At 34.7% G+C, this 27,198-nt stretch overlaps 1 protein-coding gene across 9 annotated transcripts in view; it reads left to right on the forward strand.

Moving 5' to 3' along the window:
- BLTP1 (bridge-like lipid transfer protein family member 1) overlaps positions 1 to 27,198 on the forward strand; it is a 200,550-nt gene that overhangs the window by 136,750 nt on the left and 36,602 nt on the right. For 7 of the 9 annotated variants that reach the window (XM_061142286.1, XM_061142290.1, XM_061142293.1 and 4 more), the window contains 12 exons: positions 599 to 843; positions 2,966 to 3,071; positions 6,930 to 7,027; positions 7,781 to 7,966; positions 9,663 to 9,831; positions 13,854 to 14,065; positions 15,147 to 15,345; positions 18,751 to 18,810; positions 23,428 to 23,654; positions 24,407 to 24,607; positions 24,799 to 24,929; positions 26,219 to 26,342. In XM_061142286.1, the coding sequence (XP_060998269.1) occupies positions 599 to 843; positions 2,966 to 3,071; positions 6,930 to 7,027; positions 7,781 to 7,966; positions 9,663 to 9,831; positions 13,854 to 14,065; positions 15,147 to 15,345; positions 18,751 to 18,810; positions 23,428 to 23,654; positions 24,407 to 24,607; positions 24,799 to 24,929; positions 26,219 to 26,342 (1,958 nt within the window). The remainder of the gene's footprint in view (positions 1 to 598; positions 844 to 2,965; positions 3,072 to 6,929; positions 7,028 to 7,780; positions 7,967 to 9,662; positions 9,832 to 13,853; positions 14,066 to 15,146; positions 15,346 to 18,750; positions 18,811 to 23,427; positions 23,655 to 24,406; positions 24,608 to 24,798; positions 24,930 to 26,218; positions 26,343 to 27,198) is intronic. The other 2 variants (XM_061142294.1, XM_061142295.1) reach the window with 1 other exon arrangement.

The following is a 27,198-nucleotide window of genomic DNA, read 5'->3' on the forward strand; positions in this document are numbered from 1 at the left end:
GTTTTTTTGTTTTGTTTTTGCACTTAGTGAATTTCTCTTGTTTTAACTCTTGTAATAAGGGCAGTTTCTTTTCTACCTTCTGTGAAATAAAAAACATTTTTAAGCGTTTATCTAGCACCAGTGCTGCACACCTTTTAGGCTTAATAAGTGATAGTTGCTGGCTTAATAATACTGGCTGACTGTTTATAGTAACCATTTGTTGTTATTCAGTTACTAAGTCATGTCTGATTCTTTGTGATGCCAGGCTCCCCTGTTTCTTCACTATTTCCCAAGGTTTGCTCAGATTTGTGTCCACTGAGTTGGTGATGTTATCTAACCATCTCATCCTCTGTTGCCCCCTTCTCCTTTTGCTTCAGTCTTTCCCAGCATTAGGATCTTTTCCAGTGAGTCAGCTTTTTTCAGGTGGCCAAAGTATTGGGGCTACATATGTTTAAAGACAGGAAAATTTTGTAAGCAAATTTAAAGTATCCTTCTCATATCTTTAAACATAGGTTTTGGGAAATGCATACTTTTTTTCATATGCATTGGACATAGTAAGTAATGAAATGAGTGAATGAGCACCTGAACAACAAAAATAATTTCTCTTTTTTTCTTACAGGTGCACAGACCAGGTTTACATTTGAGCTGCCAAACCACAGATTGCGTTTCACTTCAAAAGTTTCTGCCACAGATATGTCAACCATTCCTCCTTCTGCCAGTCTTAACCTTCCTCCGGTTACTATGTCAGGGAAATATATAATGGAAGAGCATGATAGTTACTCAGATCAAGTGTGGAGTATAGATGAACTGCCTTCTAAACAAGGGTACTATTTACAGGGAAATTATCTACGTTGTGTGGCAGAAGTAAGTTCACTTTTAAATTGTCTTATTCTTTGTAATTTAGGAGCCTTTGGGCTTTAGGTGTACCAAAATATGTAGTGATCCAAATTTTTGAGAGAATCATCATATCATTTATTCCTACAGAATTTTGTACTGTGTCTGGTGGGAGTGTGTGTGTGTGTACAGGTGTCTCTCTCCTTATAGTTTTAGTTAAACATTTTTTTCTTGTTTTAGTCATCTTTGGGTTCATATTTATTGTATTGGTTTTCACATGCCTCTCTGCCATATTTTCATTATTCTTTTGATTATAAAAAAGCTAATAGTATTTAACATTTGTCAGGTGCTACATGTGCCACTGACTTGTACAGTTCTTAAATCAGTCCTTTGAGATGGATATTTTATTCTCATTTATAAGTAGAGAAACTGAACCTTTAGGGTGATTGCATGATTCATCTAGGTATACATACTTATTAACAATATAAAGGTCACACAGAGAGAGAAAATAATTATAAGCACATTCACAGACTAATTTTTGCACTAGGGCAAGTTGAAAACAGCATACCTGATTCCATCATTATTTTTTCCCTTTATATCTGTACAATTATCACAAGTTTAAAAAGCATTTGGGTCTGTTTTTCATTTGATTCGTGGTAAGCAGGTCATTTGTTACTGTCCTAATTTGCTACAGTAGATAATTGAATTTAAAGAGATTAAATGACTTTCCCTAAGCCCCCCAGCTATCAATTGAGAGATGCTTGAATCAAAGGCATACTTGTCCCTCAGCTTACTTCGTTAGAAAAAACTGCAACCTTTTCAGAAATCAATTTGACAGTTACTTGTTTTATAAATTTTATTCTCTAGAATCTGAAGCATCTATAAGAATGCTCTTTGGCTTCTTTCTAGAAATATTACAGCTTGTAGGATATGGTCAAGTCTGGTTTGCCTTCTTTAGACTTTGCTTGTCCTAGAACCTCTCATGTACAACATGCTAGAAGTCTAATATTTACTTACTAAAAAGTAGATTATAAAGCCTACTTCATTTGTGCTTTCTACTTCTGAAAAATAAATGTCCCAAACTCTAGTTTAGCAATACTATTATTAATATTTCACTTGAAAGAAAATAAAGGAAATCCAACCATTATATTGCATAATTCCTTACCAATATTAGCTATTATAAAGATATAAAGTTTATAACTGGGGCAGAACACCATCCTAAATATACTGAGAATGCAGTTAAATTATAAGCATTTGAAAGAGTCTAAAGTTGCATCTCTGTGAGAGTTACCCATTTTACTGTGGCCTGAAATAGACACATGTGAAAATCATCTTTTCCCATTTGATACTACTCTATCCACAATGAAAGTACCCAGTGCAACTTAGACTTTATGTGACTTCTCATTTAAGACTGCTTACATGTATTTTGCACTTAACGTTTGATCAACATGTGAACACTATCAAAGTGACAAATGTTGAAGCTTTTGCCTTACTCATAAAGATGCTTCGATTCATTATAAATAAACTCAAATCCAATTAAGGCCTGCTTTCTATTTAATCTGTTAATTCATTGTTGTCAGAAATTCTTTATACTAATCATAGGACATGTATTAACAGTAAAGCTAAGTTTAGTATATCTGATTTGCTAATTCAGCTTCATGTAAGCTAATATGTTTCATGAGAACCGTAATTTTGTTGTTTTTATTCACAGTTGTATTCTTAACATCTAATGCAATACACAGAGTAGATGGTCAATAAATATTTGAATGAGTAAAAACATTTACTTTCACTTATACTGGTCCATTGTTCTAACACTGAAACAGTGGTCATTAAAAATAAATATTACTCCACATAATCAGTATTGAAATTAGCAGGTTACATAGTTAAAGTATAATTTTCATTCATTTTCAAAAGATTTCTCTTACCTCATTGGCTACTGTTATTTTTTTTAAAAAAAGGGGAAACGGTATCTAACAATGTCAGGCCAGTAGAGTATTAAGGAATCTGAATATTTTGACCCTCCTTCAGTATATTAATTTCAAGTATCATGTAAGTAATTGTTCTTCCTCAGAGTTTGGGATGACTTATGTGAGATGTATTTAAGACTAATATAGTCAATATGTTAATCTAATATTCTGATTTTGTTTGGCAGGTTGGTTCCTTTGAACATAATCTTACAACTGATCTTCTAAATCACCTGGTATTTGTACAGAAAGTATTCATGAAGGAAGTTAATGAAGTAATACAAAAAGTTTCTGGTAAGATGATCTGCTACCTTACAATATAGAACATTCTCACTGCCTATAGGATGGTCCACGTACCAGTGGTATAAGTATTGATTCTGTCATTTAGATAAAATTGTTAACTCCCTAACAACTCTGTATTCCTTTAATGGATTTCTCACCTACAGATGCTCCTGCTTATTACTTTTTTTATGTGTAATATATACATTTACAATTTATTTACTATAAACTACACAAATCCCTTATGCTTCCCATCCAAAAAAAAAAAAACAGCAGCTTAGTGTGTGTCTATTAATTAACTAATCTTAATCATTGTGGACAGAATTTAGATCAGTGTTAAGATTTTGATTTTACTCTATATCAGATGGTAACTATATGCTGGTTACATGGTAAATTGTCTGTAGCAACCTTTATTATATTTTTGCTGTTTCTCAAGAGTAGATTACAAGTAACCTTCTTAATCCCTACTTTACATTTTAACAGGAAATATATGTCTTATTTAAAAATGTTTATTTGATTTTTAATTCACAAGATAGAGTATTAAGAGGAATTAGGGTGGAAAACAAGTTGACTTTATAACAGTTCTTGAGGCTGAATATTTCCAAAGTGAATATAAATAATCGTGTTAAAATAATAGTTAAGCTTCACCAATAAAATGGCATCAAGAGGGGATTCCTCCATTGTTGATGAATAAATTAATTCATTTTACAAATTTATTAAGTATCTATTCAATTATAATTGTGATGAGTTCTCTGAATGACAAGAAGAGGGTGCTGTGTCTATGTCAAAGGAAAAACTAACGTATTCTAAGGAATCAGAAAAGGCTTCACACAGAGGATGTCATATTCAAAACTTCACAAGTGAAGTCTCATTTGGCAAGAAAGAAGAAAGAGAAGATTAAGGCAGAGCTTATGGGCCAGTATTTGATAAGGCTTTGAAGGAGGACAGAACATGGATTAGGAAATTGAATTATGTATAGCAGCTGTGTGTGCAAGAGATTTTCCTGGTTCTCCTGGGTTGGTTCTGGTTGTGTCTGAGGTTAGGAAGCTACTTGATGGTCACGTTGACGAGGCCTAACAGAAGTATAGAAACTTACAAGTGAAGTAGAACAATTAAATCAACTGGGAGTCTTGGAATTTTTCTGAAAATGGTTGAATACAAACCGTTTAGGAAGGGATGAATATATAGCAGAAGCCCTTTCTGCCACTGAAGGTATCTCTTCTTGGAGATATACAGAAGTTTTGATGTGGCCCATTTACCTGGTTAAAGTCACATTAGAACACTGTCTGTACAAATTAAGACCTTTTCAAGACTGCTATTGCTAAATATGTATAATTAAAAAAACAAACCCTTCTAGTAACTAATCTTGTATCTCTTACAGTACAAGTGTAGAGTTCCTGGTATTAGTATGGTACTGTAAGCCATACTTAAACTGGTTTTGATGAAAGAGAAAGGCTTTTCTTAACCTTTGAATTACATTGCTAGGATTTATAAGAAAAGTAGGTCTATGAATAATGAACCGGAAAAGAAAACTGGAAATTAATGTTCCACCCATGAAGACTTGCCAAATCACTGAAAAATTAAAAAGCTCAGAAAATGATGCCAATGTCGTTTAGTGGCTATATCTGCTCCCTGAACCATTCCTTCCTGACTGTAGAGACAGCATGACTCCTAGGAAAATAGCTGAAACATAAGTCACATACCATCCAGCTGGTCCAGGGCCTCATGGAACACAGATGTTCCCTTATCTTTCTCAAAACCAGAAAATGTAACAGATTATTGAGAGGGAATGCTTTGAATCCTTGTAGCCCAATTTCTTAGTATTCTAATATCTGTATTGCTTCCCTACTCTCCCATAATCCTCACAATTATTTTCCTTATTTATTTTTAAAACTTCCTCATGCTTTCCCTTTATGTTACATTTAGCTTTAGGATATTTTCTGTTGCATAGGCATACTCATGTTCACAACCATCATCAAGTTTGTTAGGAAAATTCTTTTTTGAAGAATCAGTTCTTAGACTCTTAATTGTACATAGACTGCCTGGGTTTCAGAAAGCTGTAGGTAAGCACTGACCTAGTAAAGAGAGCAGATCTATCTTTCATTATGTACAGCCCTATGTGTGTAATGTATTTGTAATGTATTAGTAATATATTTTTATATATATGAAATAAGGTTACCATTTTTACAATTAGATCAGGTATATGTTTAATTCATAACAAGGTAGAAAATTATAGAGTTAATGTGACTAATAGTGTCTCTGATATTTCTATAAACTAAAAGGATTGTGTAATACATTTTGTAAGAGGCAGAGCTTGTCTTTTAAATTAAAATTTTTTGAAACTATGTAAAAGATATTCAGCTTTCTGGTTAGTCCTTCTATTTAAATATTTTATTGGGTATTCTGGGTATTTTGTCTCTTCACATACACCTTAGAATGAGTTTGTTGATATCCACAAAATAAGTTGGTAGGATTTGGATTTGGATTGCATTGAATTTAGAGATCAAGTTAAGAACTGATGTCTATCTTTTATCAGAGTTTTGTAGTTTTTCTCATGTACATCTTGTATATATGTTGTTAATTTATATTAATACCTAAGCGTTTTAATTTTTGTGGAAATGTAAATGGTATTGGGTTTTAAATTTCACATTCCACTGTTTATTGCTGCTGTATAGGAAAGTGATTGATGTTTATATATTATTAAACTTTGTATCCTGTGACCTTGCTATACTCACTTATTGGTTCCAGGAACTTCTACATAGATGATCAGTCATTTGTGAACAAAGACAGTTTTATTTCTTCCTTCCCAATTTGTATATCTTTTATTTCCTTTTCTTGTCATATTGCCTTAGCTAGGACTTCTTGTATGATGTTGAAAAGGATTGGTAAGAGGGGCTATGCTTGCTTTGTACATTATCATAGTGGGAAAACGGAAAGCTTTTCACCAATTAGCATGGTTTTAGCTGAAGATTTTTTTTGTAGATATTCTCTATCAAATTGAGGAAGTTCTGCTCTGTTTTAGTTTACTGAAAGTTTTATCAGTAGGTTTTGAATTTTGTCAAATGCTTTTTCTGCATCTCTTAATATGATCATGTGACTTTTATGCTTTAGCCTGTTGATGTGATGAATTACATTAATTTATTACCTACTGGGAAGAAACTTCCCATCTCACTTACATTTGCTCCCTTGGATGATGCCAAATTCAATACACATAGAGGAATCATTTTGAGATAGAATGTTTGAAAGATAAACATGCGAAAAAGCTTTTACAGTAAGACAGAGAAGTGGAAGTAGAGGTTGGATTTCAGAATGTTGGAACTTCCTTTCCTGAATACCACATAGCCTAAGCAAAAAGTGGTTTATTAATAGGAACTTTATCCCCAGGGTCCTCTACCTCCATTTTTTTTTAAATGTATAGGCCAAACTTTTATTATCACACTCTTTGTTATTAAAATCTGTTATCTTATTTTTCATTGCTCCACATTTAGTTTTTCTTTCATTCTTTTTTGTTTATAGAACATGTAGAAATAAATAACCAAGGTCATATTTTTGATTGAAGAAATTTTTTCATTGTACTTGTTCCTTCAAATATATTTTCTGAGATGTATAATCATGTTTGGTATACTTATATGTATAATGTTTTAATTTAGGCCATATAAAAAGTTCTTAATTTTCTATATATGTAGTACTATCCCTGCCTTATATCTTACTAAGTGAAATGTGGCATGGCTAGAGATCCCTGTGAAAGATTCAGTTAATGATCAGTAAAAAGAGAATATTGTGTGTGTGTTTAAACACATAACGTAATTACTCTATTCCTTTTGAAGAAATTGCCTCAGACCTTCAATTATTTAATTAGTTAACCTCTTTTAGGTGGGGAGCAGCCTATTCCTCTTTGGAATGAACATGATGGAACAGCGGATGGAGAGAAGCCTAAAATTCTACTTTATTCTTTGAACTTGCAGTTTAAGGTAACATAAATAATAATATAATAATGATTCCTTAAGAAGTATTTTTCCACTTAATGTATGCTTATAGAAAACTCATATGATACATGAATATGCCAATCAGAAAATAAAATTGAAGTATTAAATATAACCCTATCCACTCAGATAAGAAGCTTTAACAATTGAATATCCTTTAGGATTTTTCCTGTTTGTATTTAAATATATATATATATATATATATACATATCTGCATTTTTAAAAACTTTGAATACCTCTCCACTTCAGAACATTTAGATCTACTTTATCTTCTTACACTGCTGTGCTATAAAGTTCTAACAATTTAAGTACTTCCTTCTAATGAACATTTTGATTTTTTCTAATTATTGCTATTATAAATTACTCTGTAAGAAATGTTTTGTACACTTGTCCAATTAAAATTATACCTTAATGTAAATCTTATTGCTTCTAATATTTAAGATATTAGTGTTCTTAAAAATAAAAATTATTCATACCAAATAGTTACTTGTAATTAATGTATTTAACCCATGAAGAGTCTGTATTTTGAATACAAAATACTGAAATGTAATTTAATAGCTAAAAAAGTTCCTACTGACTTGAGAAATTAAAGGATGTTGCCAGTTTTATCAGTTCAATAGACATCCAAGATATTTTAGAACATGGTATTTTATTTATCACATACTGAAAGATTTCATTTGAATGGGTGTATATTGTTGATTTAAGATTCTTTTTTTCCTCCAAACATATATAAACTACTAGGGTATTCAGGTAACGGCCACAACTCCCTCAATGAGAGCTGTAAGATTTGAAACTGGGTTGATTGAACTGGAACTTTCAAACAGACTTCAAACCAAAGCTTCACCAGGAAGTAGCAGCTATCTGAAACTGTTTGGTAAATGCCAAGTGGATTTAAATCTGGCTTTAGGACAGATTGTCAAACATCAGGTGAGTGCTGAATATGTTGATATTAAAACTGTGACTTTGAAACCCTGCAAAATATTTTGAACTACTTTAAGTATTATTATACTTTAAAAAGTATTTAGTTTAAGTTCTGAAAATTTGATTGTAAATTCTAATGAAAATTCATTAAAGAAGGCCCTTATAATTTTATCTGGCATTTAATTTGAGTATTTTGGCAGTATATTGTTCTGGCAAATACAGTCACATGAAATTTAATCTAGTATCTTCATGAATACTTATAATTTCTCTTGATTTTGTTAACACTCTGTATTAACACTGCATGCATGCTAAGTAGCTTCAATCACGTCCAACTCTGTGTGACCCTATGGAGTGTGGCCCACCAGGCTCCTCTGTCTATGGGATTCTCCAGACAGGAATATTGGAGTGGGTTGCCGTGCCCTTCTCCAGGGATCTTCCCGACCCAGGGATTGAATCTGCATTACCTGCATTTGCCAGGCAGGTTCTTTACCACTAGTGCCACCTAGGAAGCCCACTGTATTAACATTAGTCAATCTGTAAAATGTTACTGGGCTTCCCTCGTGGCTCAGATGGTAAAGAACCTGCCTGCAATGTAGGAAACCTGGGTTTGATCCTGGGGTTGGGAATATCCCCTGGAGGAGGGCATTGGCAACCCACTCCAGTATTCGTGCCTGGAAAATCCCCATGGACAGAGGAGCCTGGCAGCCTACAGTCCATGGGGTCACAAAGAGTCAAACATGAATGAGTGACTAAGCTCCTGTTTGAATAATGGCAAATTTTGCGTGCCATAATGTTAAACATGTAAAGTTAAACACACACACACATACACACACACACACACACACACACACAGAGTAGTAAATCAGATTCTGTTTTATAAAAACAGCTTTCATAGCTCATGAGGGAATTTCTGTTTTGCTAAAAATTAGGTAGATTTTTAATCATTTTCCTTCTTTTCTTTGAAGAACTGATTAAAAGAATACCAATCACACTTTTAAAGTTGAATGGCTATATTAAAGATTATGTTGAGGATAAATGAACAAAATTTTCATGTCATCTCTAGAAAAACTAATTTTTTCTAATAGAAGCACAGTTTGAGAGATCTAATTATCTTGCCATTGAGGATATGAACCTAATCCTAGCTGTTGTATGAATTTTATGTATCACTTCTGTTTATTTCTTACATACCCATTCATATTGTATATTAATTTCAAATGTTATGGTATAGAGTATCAGGAATTTATCGTTAACAAATGAAATGAAGAAAAGTGTACTGTAGTTCTTTTGGTGAACAATACCAGCTTCCCTGATAGCTCAGTTGGTAAAGAGTCTGCCTGCACTGCAGGAGACCCCAATTCAATTCCTGGGTCAGGAAGATCCCCTGGAGAAGGGATAGGTACCCACTCCAGTATTCTTGGGCTTCCCTTGTGGCTCAGCTGGTAAAGAATCCGCCTGCAATGTGGGAGACCTGGGTTCGATCCCTGGGTTGGGAAGATCCCCTGGAGAAGGGAAAGGCTACCCACTCCAGTATTCTGGCCTGGAGAATTCCATGGACTGTATAGTTCATGGGTCGCAAAGAGTCGGACACAACTGAGGGCTTTCACTTTCACCATTAATGGTGTTAAAACTTTTAATTTTTAAAATTAAAACATTTAAAACATTTCCATTATTTGATTTTATTGAGCTTTTCATTTTATCTTAGGTTTATGAGGAAGCTGGTTCTGATTTTCATCAAGTTGCCTATTTTAAAACTAGAATTGGATTAAGAAATGCCCTGCGAGAAGAAATCAGTGGTTCTTCAGATAGGGAAGCTGTGCTTATTACCTTGAATCGACCAATTGTTTATGCACAGCCTGTGGCCTTTGATAGAGGTAAGATGAAATCTATCAATACTACATTGTCAGATTTAGAAATGTTTTGGTAATACTAGAGAAAGTCATCTGTAGTTTACCAGCGTAACTGCTTGACAGTAAATGTCTCTTAAATTTGAAATGTGAGCATCCAAAAAAAGTTTCTTGTGTATTCTCATCAGTTTTTGAAGTTAGCTTTACTTTTTAAAGTTCCTTGCTTTTTACATGAATCTATAGGAATGTCTGATTCAGAATTTTAATTTTAATGCTAAGTTTTTTGGTTTGGGTAACTATTGCACCCATTCTTCTTGGCACCGTCTTTATTCAATTATTCTATAAACATTTATTGTTCACTATATAGAAGTGGAATATAAACACAGAAAACAGGAACTCTGCCCTCAAGGAGCTCTCAGTTCAGTGGAAAGAGAGCAAAGTAGACTGCAGAGTTGAGATATATATATACATATATGTATATGTATATATATACACACATACTTTTTTTTTCTTCTGATATATTAGGGAGTTCTCTAACTTTCTCTGTGCTTCTCAGAGAAGAAACTAATTTTTTAGGTTCAACTTGGAGTTAGGAGTTTACTTGGGTGATAGGAAATGTCCTATTTTACCTCTGTAGTTAGGAACTAAATAAATATTTGCCAGGTGAAAAAGAAAAGGAATATACATATATAAATATATATCAGCACAGGGGCTCGAGAAAATATAGCAGCAACTTTCATGAAGGAAAATGATGAGAAATAAGGCTAAATGATAGGATCTAATTAATGTCTCTTGGGCAAATAGTAATTGTTATTTTAGAAGTAAAAAAGAACCATTTATGAAGCCATAAAATAAATTGGTGATGGGCATTGGCTGTTGATAAGATCAGTTTGTTAGAAAACTACCTCTAACATTTTGTTTTTCTATTTTTTTTTTTTAATTAATTGGAGGCCAATCACTTCACAACATTTCAGTGGGTTTTGTCATACATTGATATGAATCAGCCATGGATTTACACGTATTCCCCATCCCAATCCCCGCTCCCACCTCCCTCTCCACCCGATTCCTCTGGGTCTTCCCAGTGCACCAGGCCCGAGCACTTGTCTCATGCATCCCACCTGGGCTGGTGATCTGTTTCACCATAGATAGTATACATGCTGTTCTTTTGAAATTTCCCACCCTCACATTCTCCCACAGAGTTCAAAAGTCTGTTCTGTATTTCTGTGTCTCTTTTTCTGTTTTGCATATAGGGTTATCGTTACCATCTTTGTAAATTCCATATATATGTATTAGTATGCTGTAATGTTCTTTATCTTTCTGGCTTACTTCACTCTGTATAATGGGCTCCAGCTTCATCCATCTCATTAGGACTGGTTCAAATGAATTCTTTTTAATGGCTGAGTAATATTCCATGGTGTATATGTACCACAGCTTCCTTATCCATTCATCTGCTGATGGGCATCTAGGTTGCTTCCATGTCCTGGCTATTATAAACAGTGCTGCAATGAACATTGGGGTGCACGTGTCTCTTTCAGATCTGGTTTCCTCAGTGTGTATGCCCAGAAGTGGGATTGCTGGGTCATATGGCAGTTCTATTTCCAGTTTTTTAAGAAATCTCCACACTGTTTTCCATAGCGGCTGTACTAGTTTGCATTCCCACCAACAGTGTAAGAGGGTTCCCTTTTCTCCACACCCTCTCCAGCATTTATTGCTTGTAGACTTTTGGATAGCAGCCATCCTGACTGGCGTGTAATGGTACCTCATTGTGGTTTTGATTTGCATTTCTCTAATAATGAGTGATGTTGAGCATCTTTTCATGTGTTTGTTAGCCATCTGTATGTCTTCTTTGGAGAAATGTCTGTTTAGTTCTTTGGCCCATTTTTTGATTGGGTCATTTATTTTTCTGGAATTGAGCTGCAGGAGTTGCTTGTATATTTTTGAGATTAATCCTTTGTCTGTTTCTTCATTTGCTATTATTTTCTCCCAATCTGAGGGCTGTCTTTTCACTTTACTTATAGTTTCCTTTGTAGTGCAAAAGCTTTTAAGTTTCATTAGGTCCCATTTGTTTAGTTTAGCTTTTATTTCCAATATTCTGGGAGGTGGGTCATAGAGGATCTTGCTGTGATTTATGTCAGAGAGTGTTTTGCCTATGTTCTCCTCTAGGAGTTTTATAGTTTCTGGTCTTACATTTAGATCTTTAATCCATTTTGAGTTTATTTTTGTGTATGGTGTTAGAAAGTGTTCTAGTTTCATTCTTTTACAAGTGGTTGACCAGTTTTCCCAGCACCACTTGTTAAAGAGGTTGTCTTTTTTCCATTGTATATCCTTGCCTCCTTTGTCAAAGATAAGGTGTCCATAGGTTCGTGGATTTATCTCTGGGCTTTCTGTTCTGTTCCATTGATCTATATTTCTGTCCTTGTGCCAGTACCATACTGTCTTGATGACTGTGGCTTTGTAGTATAGTCTGAAGTCAGGCAGGTTGATTCCTCCAGTTCCATTCTTCTTTCTCAAGATTACTTTGGCTATTCGAGGTTTTTTGTATTTCCATACAAATTGTGAAATTCTTTGGTCTAGTTCTGTGAAAAATACTGTTGGTAGCTTTATAGGGATTGCATTGAATCTATAGATTGCTTTGGGTAGAATAGCCATTTTGACAATATTGATTCTTCCAATCCATGAACACAGTATGTTTCTCCATCTGTTTGTGTCCTCTTTGATTTCTTTCATCAGTGTTTTATAGTTTTCTATGTATAGGAATGCAAGGATTCTTTAATATCCGCAAATCAATCAATGTAATGCACCACATTAACAAATTGAAAGATAAAAACCATATGATTATCTCAATAGATGCAGAGAAAGCCTTTGACAAAATTCAACACTCATTTATGATTAAAACTCTCCAAAAAGCAGGAATAGAAGGAACATACCTCAACATAATAAAAGCTATATATGACAAACCCACAGCAAGCATCACCCTCAATGGTGAAAAATTGAAAGCATTTCCCCTGAAATCAGGAACAAGACAAGGGTGCCCACTCTCACCACTACTATTCAACATAGTGTTGGAAGTTCTGGCCACAGCAATCAGAGCAGAAAAAGAAGTAAAAGGAATCCAGATAGGAAAAGAAGAAGTGAAACTCTCACTGTTTGCAGATGACATGATCCTCTACATAGAAAACCCTAAAGACTCTACCAGAAAATTACTAGAGCTAATCAATGAATATAGTAAAGTTGCAGGATATAAAATTAACACACAGAAATCCCTTGCATTCCTATATACTAACAATGAGAAAACAGAGAGAGAAATTAAGGAAACAATACTATTCACCATTGCAACAAAAAGAATAAAATACTTAGGAGTATATCTACCTAAAGAAACATTTTGTTTTTCTAAATCTGGTACACTTTTTTTTTTTTCATTTCTCATCTTACCATGCTCTGGTCAGCTTCCAGTGGTTCCTTAAAAGTACTTTCTACTCTTGTATCCATGCCATAACTCTTGCTTTTCCTTCTGCTTCTCTGACCTCTTCATCTTTATCTTCTCTTAAGACTCCCCCTCTATATATAGCATTAAATGATGGTTTATTTACCTAAAGATTTCATTCTTATTACAAACTCAAATGTTTTTTACTCCTCTCTCTAAATCACACTTTTAAAATGTATGCTTCTAGTACTACATACCTCTTCAAGAATTTTTAACAGTTGTAACAGAAAGCTTTGTATGGTCAGGGACCATATGTGTTTTCCTTTGTGATCCCATCCCAATGCTTAGCATATAGTAGGCATTCCACAAGTAATTCATTAAATGAGTGACTAGACCTGAATTATCTTCTGTGTTTTGCCATTTTGCAGTTTCCTGCTTTCTACTTTTTTCATTTGTCTGGTTGACTATGTCCTCTTAGATTCTTTCTAATTCTAATGCTGTAATTTTCTGGGGCTAATATTTATTAATCAACAGGCTAATTTTTATTAATCAACAGTTTTACTTGCCATGTAGATTTACAGCTTTGATTTTAATATTTCCTTTGCCCTGTCTTAATTATCAAAAGCTGTGCTGTTTTGGCTGAATTATAAGGCTGCATATGACAACTGGAATGAACAACGAATGGCTTTACATAAAGATATTCATATGGCTACGAAGGAAGTGGTAGATATGCTGCCTGGTATCCAGCAAACGTCAGCCCAGGCATTTGGGACTCTCTTCCTGCAGCTCACTGTGAATGATCTGGGAATTTGCCTGCCTATCACAAATACTGCACAGGTATTAAAAAGAGAATCATAGTCCAAGATTTAGAACCAAACATTTCTACTAACCATTTTTTTGTGTGTACAGAGTATAACAATAAATATTTCCAGGATAACAGTTTATAACTTGAGTTTAATAAATAGTAAGATTGAACTCCTTCCAACATTATTCATCCACAGAGTATTAAATGTGGATCTCATGAAACTTTTCTCTGACTCATTCTGATGTGCCTCATAACAGTAATGAGATTGACACCCATCTAATAAATCTTAATTTTTACCTTGGAAAATATGCAGCTTAGTTTTAAAATATTTTTACTTTATATTTAGCAAAGACATCTTTGGCATATACTTGTTGACAAAATAGAAACATGGCATATTTAAGAATATGATATAATATTTAATAAATTCATCTAAAACAGGGTAGGGAATTTCCAAAGTCTTTTAAACTGTAATATTTAATGGTAACAAACTTCCAAGTTATGTGTACTAGATAAAGCAGAAATACTCTTTGTGGTTTAAGAACAGTTCTCGGGAATGCATGTTTGCATGCTCATTTGTAAAAGAGAAAAAGCTGTGAACCCCTATTATGCTAAGAAGTTACGATTATAACAAATACAGAGGTCTGTGTTTTATTGTTATAATTTACCTTAACCTGTAACCAGTTGTTGAATGAATTTACCTTCTAGTTATTGTCTGACAGGAAAGTGTTAAGAAAATTCTGGGTTGAGGATTGGCAGTATGTGTTATGTTTGTGCTTCAGGAGTTGAAAAATGATAATACAGCATGTTGGACAGAGCTCAGGAAGGCTATACACAGCAGGGATGGTTGTCAAAATGAAGATGTTCCCCACAACTAAAGCAGAGACTTGAGATTTTAAAAAATAGATAATCAGCCTTTTACACGTTTAGTTTTTAAAAAACTAAATGGCAAGTGCATATCATATGGGCAGTTTAATGTTTTAAAGTAGCATCTTTCTAAGCTGCTTTTTAACAAAGCTCTCTAGGGTTGACTCTTTCTATATGTTGGGTCTTCTAAATCCTAGATTTCCAAACTTTAAACATTGTCACCTTTTGTCTCATTAATGTATTTTGCAGTCTAATCACACTGGAGACCTTGACACTGGTTCTGCCTTAGTACTGACCATTGAAAGTACTCTCATCACTGCTTGTTCTTCAGAATCTCTAGTCAGTAAAGGGCATTTCAAAAACTTTTGTATCCGTTTTGCTGATGGCTTTGAGACATCATGGGATGACTGGAAACCAGAAATTCGTGGGGACCTAGTGATGAATGCCTGTGAGTGTCTCTTATTTTCTGTATGAGCTTTATAATTTTTAAAAATTAAAAATAATCCCATCTTCATTAGTAAAACTAAAGAATGTTCATATGTAGGAATTTTATGAGACTTTGTGAAATAAAGACTGCTTCTAATTAAAGATACCAGAACATATTTGTGAAAAACTGCAGCTTTCAGTAGTTGGGGTAAGTAAACCAACCTGATATTCTTACTGATGGTGTAGCATTTGCTCACCCCCTGATTTTTCCTGTAATTGATTTATGAATGACCACGTAAAGTGTTACGGTCTTCGTAGACCGGTACGTGGGGACTGGAGTTGACGAGAAGAAGGATGCAGGGGACTCAAGTCTTGAGTGAAACAAGGGTGCTTTATTTGCAGAAACACATGCTTATATATCTTCAATTAAAAAAAAAATGATTACTCAGCCATTAAAAAGAATGAAATTCCACTAGTTGCAACAAAATGGATAGTCCTTTGAGTAAAAAGTCACTGAAGGGAGTCACTGAAGGGAATCCAAGCAGGTGCTCTTTCCCATGATCTCAGTCCTAAGAACTGCGTGCAGCTCTGCTCATTCCTGTTTTCCAGGAACTGATAAGGAACAGAGAGTCCTTGAGAAACTGCACACAAAGGGAGAAAACATATTGGACCCCTTAAAGTTGAACGTTCCCTGACAGTAAAGTATCTTTATTCTGTGGGAATATTGAAAGAAAGTGATATATGTATAAGATCCAGTTCATTCTATATCATAATACAGGATAACCAGGAACTTGAGCCATAAGTAAATCCACACTTCCAAATATGTAGTATACAGAGTATAATTTGGGTGAATTCCTCTGATTCCATAATGCTCAAGGTTGGGAATAACTGAAGCTGTGTTTAATATGCTATTTTGAAGATACAGGGGTTTATTTTTATTTTAATATTTTAAACATTATAGCAGATTTGATAAAGTATCATTAATCTTACAATGAAAAATTATACTTGAGAATTAAAGGTTGTGAATTAAAATCCCTCAGTTAATCTGCAGACCAAAATTAATACTTACTTTCCAAAAGATTATATGCTATTATTTAGCAATTTTCCCCTCTCTCCATTGGAAGAAAATTCCTCCAGTTGTGGGTTTTCTTTAGGTATTTGGAAGACTTTCCAGTGTTTTCATATCAAAAAATTAAAGTTTTGGTATTTAATTTCATTAAAATTTTAGGTGAAATTCCTGGTTTTGAATGCTTTGCATTTAGGTAATTAATAGGTAAAATACTAGAATGTCTTTGAAATACTTCAGGTTATTAAGAAGACTTGCTATCAAAGTACTCATGCTTAATACCCAAAAGACCAAAAATAGCCTTCATTAGCGACCTTTACAAATAATCATTTTACATGGTTGTTACATATATGTTTTAAAAAGTCACCATAACTGTCTTTTGTTTGTGTGGTTTTTTTCCCCTTAAAATAAATTTAAACCTATTGATTTTTATTAAGGTGATATTTTGTCATCACTGTAGTCATATTGGATAAAATATATTTGGAAGCAAAGGAAGAATACTGTTTCCTTAACAGTTTAAACAAAGGGGAAATGCATAAGAAATATACGTCTGACTCAAAATCAAAAACATATTAATATAAACAACAACTCAGCACTTCAGTGGACATTATTACCAACAAAGTAGAACACTAACATGCTATAATAATTGTGAAAATCATAATTTATTTTGAGTTTTGGAGGTTATCAAATGACTTGTATTTGTAACGTGCTTATTGTTGGGTGTCTTGGGAGGATGGCAAAGGAGGTGAGTAGAGTAGTTGTTTTGTTGATAAAAAAGAATTCCAAATTGCAAATTTGCCAAGTAGTTTACTATTTTGTAGTTTTTATTAGTAATAAGTATACTTGCATGTAACTGATAATGTTTTTTTTAAAGAGTCGAGTTTAGAGCAGAGAAATATGAAGTAGGATTGTGTGTTAGGAATTTTTTTCAAAGATCATTTAAAAGTCATGCCCTAGAAAAAAGGTGTATTTTCTTCTCTCGGTAATGATATTTGGAGGAAATGCAGTTAAAATTAGAAAACACGATCTATAGAAGTGTTCCATGGACCATTTAAATAAATAACGATTAGACTCTTTTATTAACATGTACTTAGAGAAGCTAAACTACTAGAAGTTTGAAGAATTCTAGTCTTTGTGCTAACACCTGGGTAACAGCATTTGGTTATCACAGCAGGAAAACTGCCTTCCTGGATTCTGGTTGGTCCAACTCAGATGACAAGTGCAATGGGAAAGAGCCCAGTTGGTTTCCTGCTTCTCACTTTGAGGGTTCAGATCTAATCCTAAGAATTTTAATCTTCCTTACTAATACACCATGGCTCTGTATTCTATGAATTTATATAATCTTTTTTTTTTTAACTTTTAAATATTCTCTACCATTCCTTTGGATTGGAAGTCCTTAATGTTTTCTACCCTTTTTTAATTTACTAGCCTTAGTTATATTTCTCCAATTTCAAAGGATTTTGCTTTCATTCTACCATGTTTAGATTTGCAAGGGTTGTTTAGGTTTTTTTCCTATTTTGTTCTTTTTTATAACTATGACATTAAAGGTGAATTAGGCAATGTGAGTTGTAGAAATACTGTATTTGGGGAGAGTCTATTAAACAATTTAGGCTTTATTTCTTTAAAAGTTGTTTCAAGGATGGTATGTCTCTACTTTTAAAACTGTTGATTTAATTAACCTCTAAAAAAAAGCTAAAGTTATCTGATTAAAGATAAGTAGTAGAAAATGCTTCAAAGTTAAAGTCACATGTATTCTGAGGATAAGTCAATGAACTCAGGACACTGATCTTATGAGACTGACATCATGGCAGTAAGTCTTTTTTTTTTTTTAATTCTCATAAAAAAGTCCTTGTCAAAGTAAAAGACAGGGCTGATGAATCATGTCTGTGAACTCATGTGGCAGTTCTTAGTTATCAAAAAATCAGTTTTAAAGCATTTGCATTCTCAAAGTGCCATTTACTCATGATGGTACAAATTGTCACACCATCAAGAAACTGGAGTTTCAGAGTTGGCCAGGTATTGGCCAGCAGATGAGGAAATCACACACAGAATGCAAAGGTAAAACTGCAGTTAATTTTTTTTTTCTTTATTGAAGCATAGTTGATTTATAATCTATTAATTTCAGGTATATGCAGTTTAGTTCTTAAAATCAATAAGAATAAAATATTGTGAGATATGAAGTAGATTTTGCAAGTCATCTAAGGTAGTCCTTTTCTTTCTCCAGATTAGAAACTGAAACCTAGAGAGACTAGTAATTCTATTTATAGTTAGATAATGATCTTTGAAAGAAAAATTACAGCATAATATTTAACCACAAGCATAATTTTGTTAAAGATTATTTTGGGGATGATTTTTGTGCAGGTGTAGTTCCAGATGGTACCTATGAAGTATGTTCCAGGACTACAGGACAAGCAGCTGCTGGTAAGTTCACATTTGTTATTACTTTTGCTATATGTATCAGGTAGAATTCTGCTTTTTAAAATCTGTTTTTCCTGCCTTTGCATTAGAGGATCTTTTAACTAAAACTCATTCTGCTATTCTCTAATTTTTAAAAACTATTTTGCAATAATATTAGTATATTTTTATTTATTTAACAATTAATTAGACACCACCAGTGTATAACAAAACTACAAAATGTTTTGGTAAAGACAAAGATGAATAAGATATACTTTCTACTCTATAAATTTAAATTCTAGTAGTGTAATTATGGCTCTGCAGTACAACTATAAGCTGTAATAAGTGATAAGTTCAATAAAATATTGATATAAAATTCCAACTGCTATTGAAATTTATAGGAGGCAGATAAAATTTCTAAATTACAAAGGATACTAGAATGAGAGAAAGCTTTATGGAAGAACTAGCATTTAAACAGGGACTTGAAAGATGGATAAAACTGTTTCTTAGGCAAAAATGGAAAATATTAATAGGGAAAATTCAGGCAGAGAAAAATACCTGTTTTGTCAGAACACAGGTTCTAGTTAGCATTGTCCGAATTGGCTGGAATAGTTATGTGAAAATAAGACGGGAAAAATCTTAAATCCCAAAATAAGGAGTTTGGACTTGATCTGGTGGGCAGTGAGAAAAGCACTGAATATTTTTGAGCAAGAAAGCAGAGGTGGCAGTGTCAAAGGGATACTTTCATGGGTAGGTTAGGAGAAAAATCTGGGAAACTGGCTAGGAGATACTAGAGAAGTAATAATCTGTCTTGTCTCTGAGATAATAGCATAGTGTAAATTTTTATTATTTTGCCTAGTATAAAATTAGGGTAAGCAAGAGATATTTATTTAAGATCTCTTCAAATGTTGAGATACTATAGAAGTAATAACCTGTCTTGTCTCGAAGATAAAAGCATAGTGTAAATTTTTATTATTTTGTCTGGTATAAAATTAGGGTAAGCAAGAGATACTTATTTAAGGACTCTTCAAATGTTGAGGAGCAGCAGAAACTGATTAAGATTAGTAGATTTCCTTTTCTCCTATTATTCCCTCTTATCCTCCCAAACGTAGTCCACATGCCCATCCTAAGTAAATTGTCTCAGAAAATAGCAAGGCCTGAAGTCCCCACTGACTGAAAGGTTAGGAAATTTCCAACAATAATGTTTGAAGAAAAATGTAACTGAAGTAAACATACATAATGGGAGGAAGAGCACATAAAAGTCTTTGTCAGGACACTAGCTTTTTTAGTGAAAACAACACACTCAAACTAGCTTAACCAAAAGCAGGAAATTATCAAAAGAATTATTTGCAGATCACAGTTAAACTTAAGAATGGCTGTCTCCGTGAAGAGAAGGAACCAGGTCAATTCAGGATAGTCTAGAAACAAGATTCCAGCTGTCACCAGAGCTCTTCTCTTTTCTTCATTCTGGCTGCCCACTTTTTCTTACTGCTGACGTCCTTACACGTGGCATGAAACACAGCTGCCAACAGCTCATGAACCTCATTTCCCCACCCTCAGTTACTAGAGAGGGACCATATTTTCTCAAGTCCAAGAGAGGATTCTTAGTTTTCCAACTTTGACCCTTACTTAAACTGATTATCTAGTTAATTCTACTCAGATGACCATTATATCTACTACTATGGGCAGGAATCCCTTAGAAGAAATGGAGTAGCCATCATGGTCAACAAAAGAGTCTGAAATGAAGTCCTTGGATGCAGTCTCAAAAACGACAGAATGATCTCTGTTCATTTCCAAGCAAACCATTCAATATCACGGTAATCCAAGCCTATGCCCCAACCAGTAACGCTGAAGAAGCTGAAGTTGAATGGTTCTATGAAGACCTACAAGACCTTTTAGAACTAAAACCCCAAAGAGATGTCCTTTTTATTACAGGGGACTGGAATGCAAAAGTAGGAAGTCAGGAAAGATCTGGAGTAACAGGCAAATTTGGCCTTGGAGTACGGAATGAAGCAGGGCAAAGGCTAATAGAGTTTTGTCAAGAGAACGCACTGGTCATAGCAAACATCCTCTTCCAAGAACACAAGAGAAGACTCTACACACTGACATCACCAGATGGCCAACACCAAAATCAGATTGATTATATTCTTTGTGGCAAAAGATGGAGAAGCTCTATACAGTCAGCAAAAACAAGACCAGGAGCTGACTGTGGCTCAGATCATGAACTCCTTATTGCCAAATTCAGACTTAAACTGAAGAAAGTAGGGAAAACCACTAGACCATTCAGGTATGACATAAATCAAAATCCCTTATGACTATACAGTGGAAGTGAGAAATAGATTTAAGGAACTAGATATGATAGACGAGAGAGCCTGATGAACTATGGATGGAGGTTCATGATATTGTACAGGAGACAGGGATCAAGACCATCCCCATGGAAAAGAAATGCAAAAAGGCAAAATGGTTGTCTGAGGAGGCCTTACAAATAGCTGTGAAAAGAAGAGAAGCTAAAAGCAAAGGAGAAAAGGAAAGATATTCCCATTTGAATGCAGAGTTCCAAAGAAGAGCCCAGAGAGATAAGAAAGCCTTCCTCAGCGATCAATGCAAAGCAATAGAGGAAAACAACAGAATGGGAAAGACTAGAAATCTCTTCAAGAAAATTAGAGATACCAAGGGAACATTTCATGCAAATGTATACAATAAAGGACAGAAATTGTATGGACCTAACAGAAGCAGAAGATATTAAGAAGAGGTGGCAAGAATACACAGAAGAACTATCCAAAAAAGATCTTCATGACCCAGATAACCATGATGGTATGATCACTCACCTAGATCAGGCATCCTGGAATGTGAAGTCAAGTGGGCCTTAGAAAGCATCACTACGAACAAATCTAGTGGAGGTGATGGAATTCCAGTTGAGGTATTTCAAATCCTGAAAGATGATGCTGTGAAAGTGCTACACGCAATATGCCAGCAAATTTGGAAAACTCAGCAGTGGCCACAGGACTGGAAATGGTCAGTTTTCATTCCAATCCCAAGAAAGGTAATCCCAAAGAATGCTCAAACTACCTCACAATTGCACTCATCTCACAAAGCTAGTAAAATAATGCTCAAAATTCTCCAAGCCAGGTTTCAGCAATACGTGAACTATGAACTTCCAGATGTTCAAGCTGGTTTTAGAAAAGGCAGAGGAACCAGAGATCAAATTGCCAACATCTGCTGGATCATCAAAAAAGCAAGAGAGTTCCAGAAAAACATCTATTTCTGCTTTATTGACTATGCCAAAGCCTTTGACTGTGTGGATCACAATAAACTGTGGAAAATTCTGAAAGAGGTGGGAATACCAGACCACCTGACCTGCCTCTTGAGAAACCTATATGCAGGTCAGGAAGCAACAGTTAGAACTGGGCATGGAACAACAGACTGGTTCCAAATAGGAAAAGGAATACGTCGTCTATATATTGTCTCCATGCTTATTTAACTTATATGCAGAATACATCATGCGAAATGCTGGGCTGGAAGAAACACAAGGTGGAATCAAGATTGCCGGGAGAAATATCAATAACCTCAGATATGCAGATGACACCACCCTTATGGCAGAAAGTGAAAAGGAACTAAAAAGCCTCTTGATGAAAATGAAAGAGGAGAGTGAAAAAGTTGGCTTAAAGCTCAACATTCAGAAAACTAAGATCATGGCATCTGGTCCCATCACCTCATGGGAAATAGATGGGGAAACAGTGGAAACAGTGTCTGACTTTATTTTTTGGGGCTCCAAAATCACTGCAGATGGTGATTGCAGCCATGAAATTCAAAGATGCTTACTCCTTGGAGGGAAAGTTATGACCAACCTAGATAGCATATTAAAAAGCAGAGACATTACTTTGTCAACAAAGGTCCATCTAGTCAAAGCTATGGTTTTTCCAGTGGTCATGTATGGATGTGAGAGTTGGACTGTGAAGAAAGCTGAGCGCTGAATAATTGATGGTTTTGAACTGTGGTGTTGGAGAAAACTCTTGAGAGTCCCTTGGACTGCAAGGAGATCCAACCAGTCCATCCTGAAGGAGATAAGTCCTGGGTGTTCATTGGAAGGACTGATGCTAAAGCTGAAACTCCAGTACTTTGGCCACATCATGCCAAGAGTTGACTCACTGGAAAAGACCCTGATGCTGGGAGGGATTGGGGCAAGGAGGAGAAGGAGACGACAGAGGATGAGATGGCTGGATGGCATCACTGACTCGATGGATGTGAGTTTGAGTAAACTCTGGGAGTTGGTGATGGACAGGGAGGCCTGGCGTGCTGTGATTCATGGGGTCTCAGAGCCGAACACAACTGAGCAACTGAACTGAACTGAATGAGGGAGGTTCATGCCAGTCCTACTACAGACACAGGAAGGTAGATGAACGTGGGGCTTGGGGAGGAGGGCATTCATAGGTCACATGGGGAAAGTAGAGTGCTGCAGAGAGCAAACAGTAATTACACACTATACAATAGGCAAATCAGTCCCATAGTCTCATGTTTCTGACAAAACTGTGAGAGATACTAGTTATTACGCAGGGCTATCATCCATTTTATTCCTTGAATGTAGAATTATTTAAATTTCTATACTTAAGACTTACCAAAAATGCCTCTTCTTTATTTAAACAGAAAGCAGTAGTGCTGGAACCTGGACACTCAACGTATTGTGGAAAATGTGTGGGATTGATGTCCACATGGATCCTAACATTGGAAAAAGACTGAATGCTCTGGGTAACACCCTTACAACCCTGACAGGAGAAGAAGACATAGATGACATTGCTGATCTAAATTCAGTGAATATAGCTGACTTGTCAGATGAGGATGAAGTTGATACTATGTCTCCCACTATCCATACTGTAAGTAAATTCACTGCTAGCCATTTTCAGCACTGGCTTTTACCCAGTGAAAGGGATATTATTAAATCATTGTTACTTATTATAGTTGCTAATTGTGAAGGGAGAAAGGGAGTGGTGGTTCTTTGTACCTATATTTATATAATTTTTTTTTAAATTTCATAATATTGTCTTTTAATTGAATTGCTTGTTTCATAATGACTGTCAGCCAGCTTGTGCCTTAATCTACAGATTACACATTAATAATAAAAGCAAAGAGCAAGCAAATCTGGAGAGAGAAAGTAGATTAGTAGTTGCCTAGGCCTGGGAGAGTTGAGGACGTTTGGGAGAGGGGATGAGAAGAGACTGCTAATGTTATAAGGTTTTGTTTGGGAGGTGTGAAAATCTGATGGTTGCACAGTTTTATGAATATTCTAAAAACCACTGCACTATACATTTTAAATGGGTGACTTTTATGGCATGTGAATTATATCTCAATAATGATTTTAAAAAATGAAAGTCAAAAGCAAAGTGCATGCACAAAATATACATTTTAAAAGTGTGTATTTCCATGTATACTGTACATATTCTGTAGTATCAGATTATTTGATCAGTAATTATTATTTATTAGTTAAAAAGAAAGTTTCTCTCTCCTTTCATTCCAGTATTAATTTTTTAAAAAATCTGAAACCTCTTTGTACTACTGTATCATTTATTAGTTTTATTCTTGGAAAGAAAATTTTATTAAAAAGTTAACATTACTGTTTATTGTTTAGAGTTCAGATGGAAGTGCAGTAAGTGGAGATGGCCACAAGCTCACCTTTGGGCAGCGACTTGTAAATCACCTACTAGGCCTCAGGCCCCCACATCAGCGCTATTCTGTTCCTGCAGAGTATCTATGTGACCCAGAGATGTGGGCCTCCCCTCAGTCTAGCCAGTCCCACTTGAAAGCATGCAGAGCTCACTCATGGGGAAATGTAGGTAGCAACTAGATTCCTTATGAAAATGAAGGGGTTTGAATCACTGGAGAATTCCAATCATCTTACTTAACATAGATGGCTTTGATTCCTGCATGCTTCTTTTGATTTAAGGTGCTATTTCTGTGATAAGATAAGATTTGCTTTGTGACTTGGGGGTGTTACTGACAGACATGCTTTTGATTTTTCAGGAAGCTATAGATTATCGAAGACAAGGAGCATCTGGTAGCCAGCCAGGAGAACTCAGAGGAAGAAAAATTATGAAGCGTATAGTAGATATCCGAGAATTGAATGAACAGGCCAAAGTAATAGATGATCTTAAGTATGTATAATGATTTTTAACTCAGTATGATATTCCCTAATAATAGAACCATGAGATTTTAAATGAGAAGGGAACTGGATTGGGGCTAGTACAACCCCCTTTAGTTAAATAAATGAGATCACCAAGGTCCAGAGAAGTTTGGTAATTTGTCTGAGGTCATACATTCATTAGTAATAAAGCTGAAAACATTAGTCTAGTGCTTATCACAGCTCCCCATTTCTGAGCATTTTAAGTCTGACTTTATGTCACATATATGCATCTCTACATGGCTATTTACATGTATCTTTACATATGTATATATGTGTGAGTGTTTTGCTAGCAATATTTTTGGAATGCAAATGTTTGAAGAGAGGAAGCTAGTTTAGAATTTATTAAGTACTTATTGTGAATCTGGCAAGTTATCTCAATTTAATCTTCACAACATTTCTGCAAGATTAGATGGCATTTTCCAAACTTTATAGATAAGAAAATTGGCTCAGGGAGATTTAAAAATCAGAATTTGAACTTGTCTTTGTCTGAATTCAAACTTCATACTTTTTTTTTGTTTGCCTGTTTTAGCAGGTCACTAAAACTGAAGTGAGTCTAGGGCAAGTCAAGAGCAGGGAGTAGGTGGTACTAATTCTTTTTATCTGTTGCTTACTATATAGTTCTGACTAGGTCATACTTGTTCTGTAAAGGCTAAATATTCTTCTTGCCAAACGTCATAATTTTGTTTTCCCCCAAGGTGGTAGTCATACTTCAGCCTTTCTAATCTTTGTACACCGGTATCTGTGGGGTTTTTTTGTATTCATGGATTTAACAGAAATGTATGCAATATATAGTGAAAGTTATTCTCTGAAAACTTTTCTGTAAAATCAGTTACAATGATTCATATTTTCTTGTTGACTTATATTACAGTTTGAGTTTTGTAATCAGGGGAAAAAATGACTTGTAGCAAAGTATACTTCCTCCTCTAAAATCTTTTCTGAAACTTAAAATTATACATAAAATTTTACATACAGATATTATTTTGCAGAGCAGTTCCATAGCTTTCCTAAGATTATTAAAGAGACTGCTAGATGTAGAAACAGATAAGAACCATTTCCTAAAACATTAAAGACAGTTTTTCCTTTTTTTTTTTCTTTTTTTACAGTTTGCCAGGTATGGGTATTAACATTATGGAGGATTTTGGCCTGACCATACATAATCTTTGATATTCTGATAAGTTAAAGAATCAAAAAGGAGCAAGTAAAACCCATTCTTTCTTTGTTAACTCTTTACACTAACTGTCATATTTGTTTTGCATCCAGAAAATTAGGTGCAAGTGAAGGAACTATAAACCAGGAAATTCAACGTTATCAACAGTTAGAATCTGTTGCTGTGAATGATATTAGAAGAGATGTTCGTAAAAAGTTACGGAGGTCCAGTATGCGAGTGAGTAAACAGAGGATTTTATTAAATTATACTATTTAAAAAATGCTTTTATTTTATGAAAGTTATGATGATACTTATGTTGTTCTCTTTCCTTGTCCATTGCTGGTGATAACACTTGGTTTTTATATCTCATGTCTACTGTGTACTAAGCACTGTTTAAAGCACTTTACACTTAACAACCCATTAAATCTTTATAACAACCCTATGTGTTAGCTTGTATCATTGAATATTTTCCCCATTTTAAAGTTGATGAAACTGAGGCATAGAGAACTCAAGTAATTTCACCAAGGTTACACAGCCAGTAATCCCAATGCAGCCAAGATTCAAACCCAAACAGTGGTATTCTATAGGTTATGCCCTTAGCCACTGTGTTTTGTTTGCCTGTCATAAAGTCCTACTCTCTTTTTTGACTCTAAATCAAATGTGAAATCTTTTGAAATGTCCATTCTACCCCATCCCATTTTCAACAGCTGACTTTACTCTTAGCCACTACATACTCTCGGCACTTTATTCTTACCTTTATTATTTGCATGTTTAGTTGCCCTTACTAGAGTTTGAGTCTCTTAAGGGACAAGTTATTTATCTTTGACCCTACCATCTACCACATTCTGGGATTTAGCCTAGTTGCTGAACAACTGAAATAAATATAGTAGAAAATAATTATAAAACTTATTCAAGTAGAGGTAAGTTGCTTTGGGTCAAGGTGGTATTCTTAGTAGAAAAACTAATATTTTAAAATATAGTCAGTGGAACCCTCCATTTTTCTAACCAGAATAAGGTTTTGGGTACCACCCCAATAAATAAAAACTGATTAAATCAGAGCTGCTGAGGTTAGAGGAAGCAGGGAAGGCTTCAG

The sequence above is a fragment of the Dama dama genome, chromosome 5 (assembly GCF_033118175.1).
Source record: "Dama dama isolate Ldn47 chromosome 5, ASM3311817v1, whole genome shotgun sequence".
In the NCBI taxonomy this organism is placed as follows: Eukaryota; Metazoa; Chordata; class Mammalia; order Artiodactyla; family Cervidae; genus Dama; species Dama dama.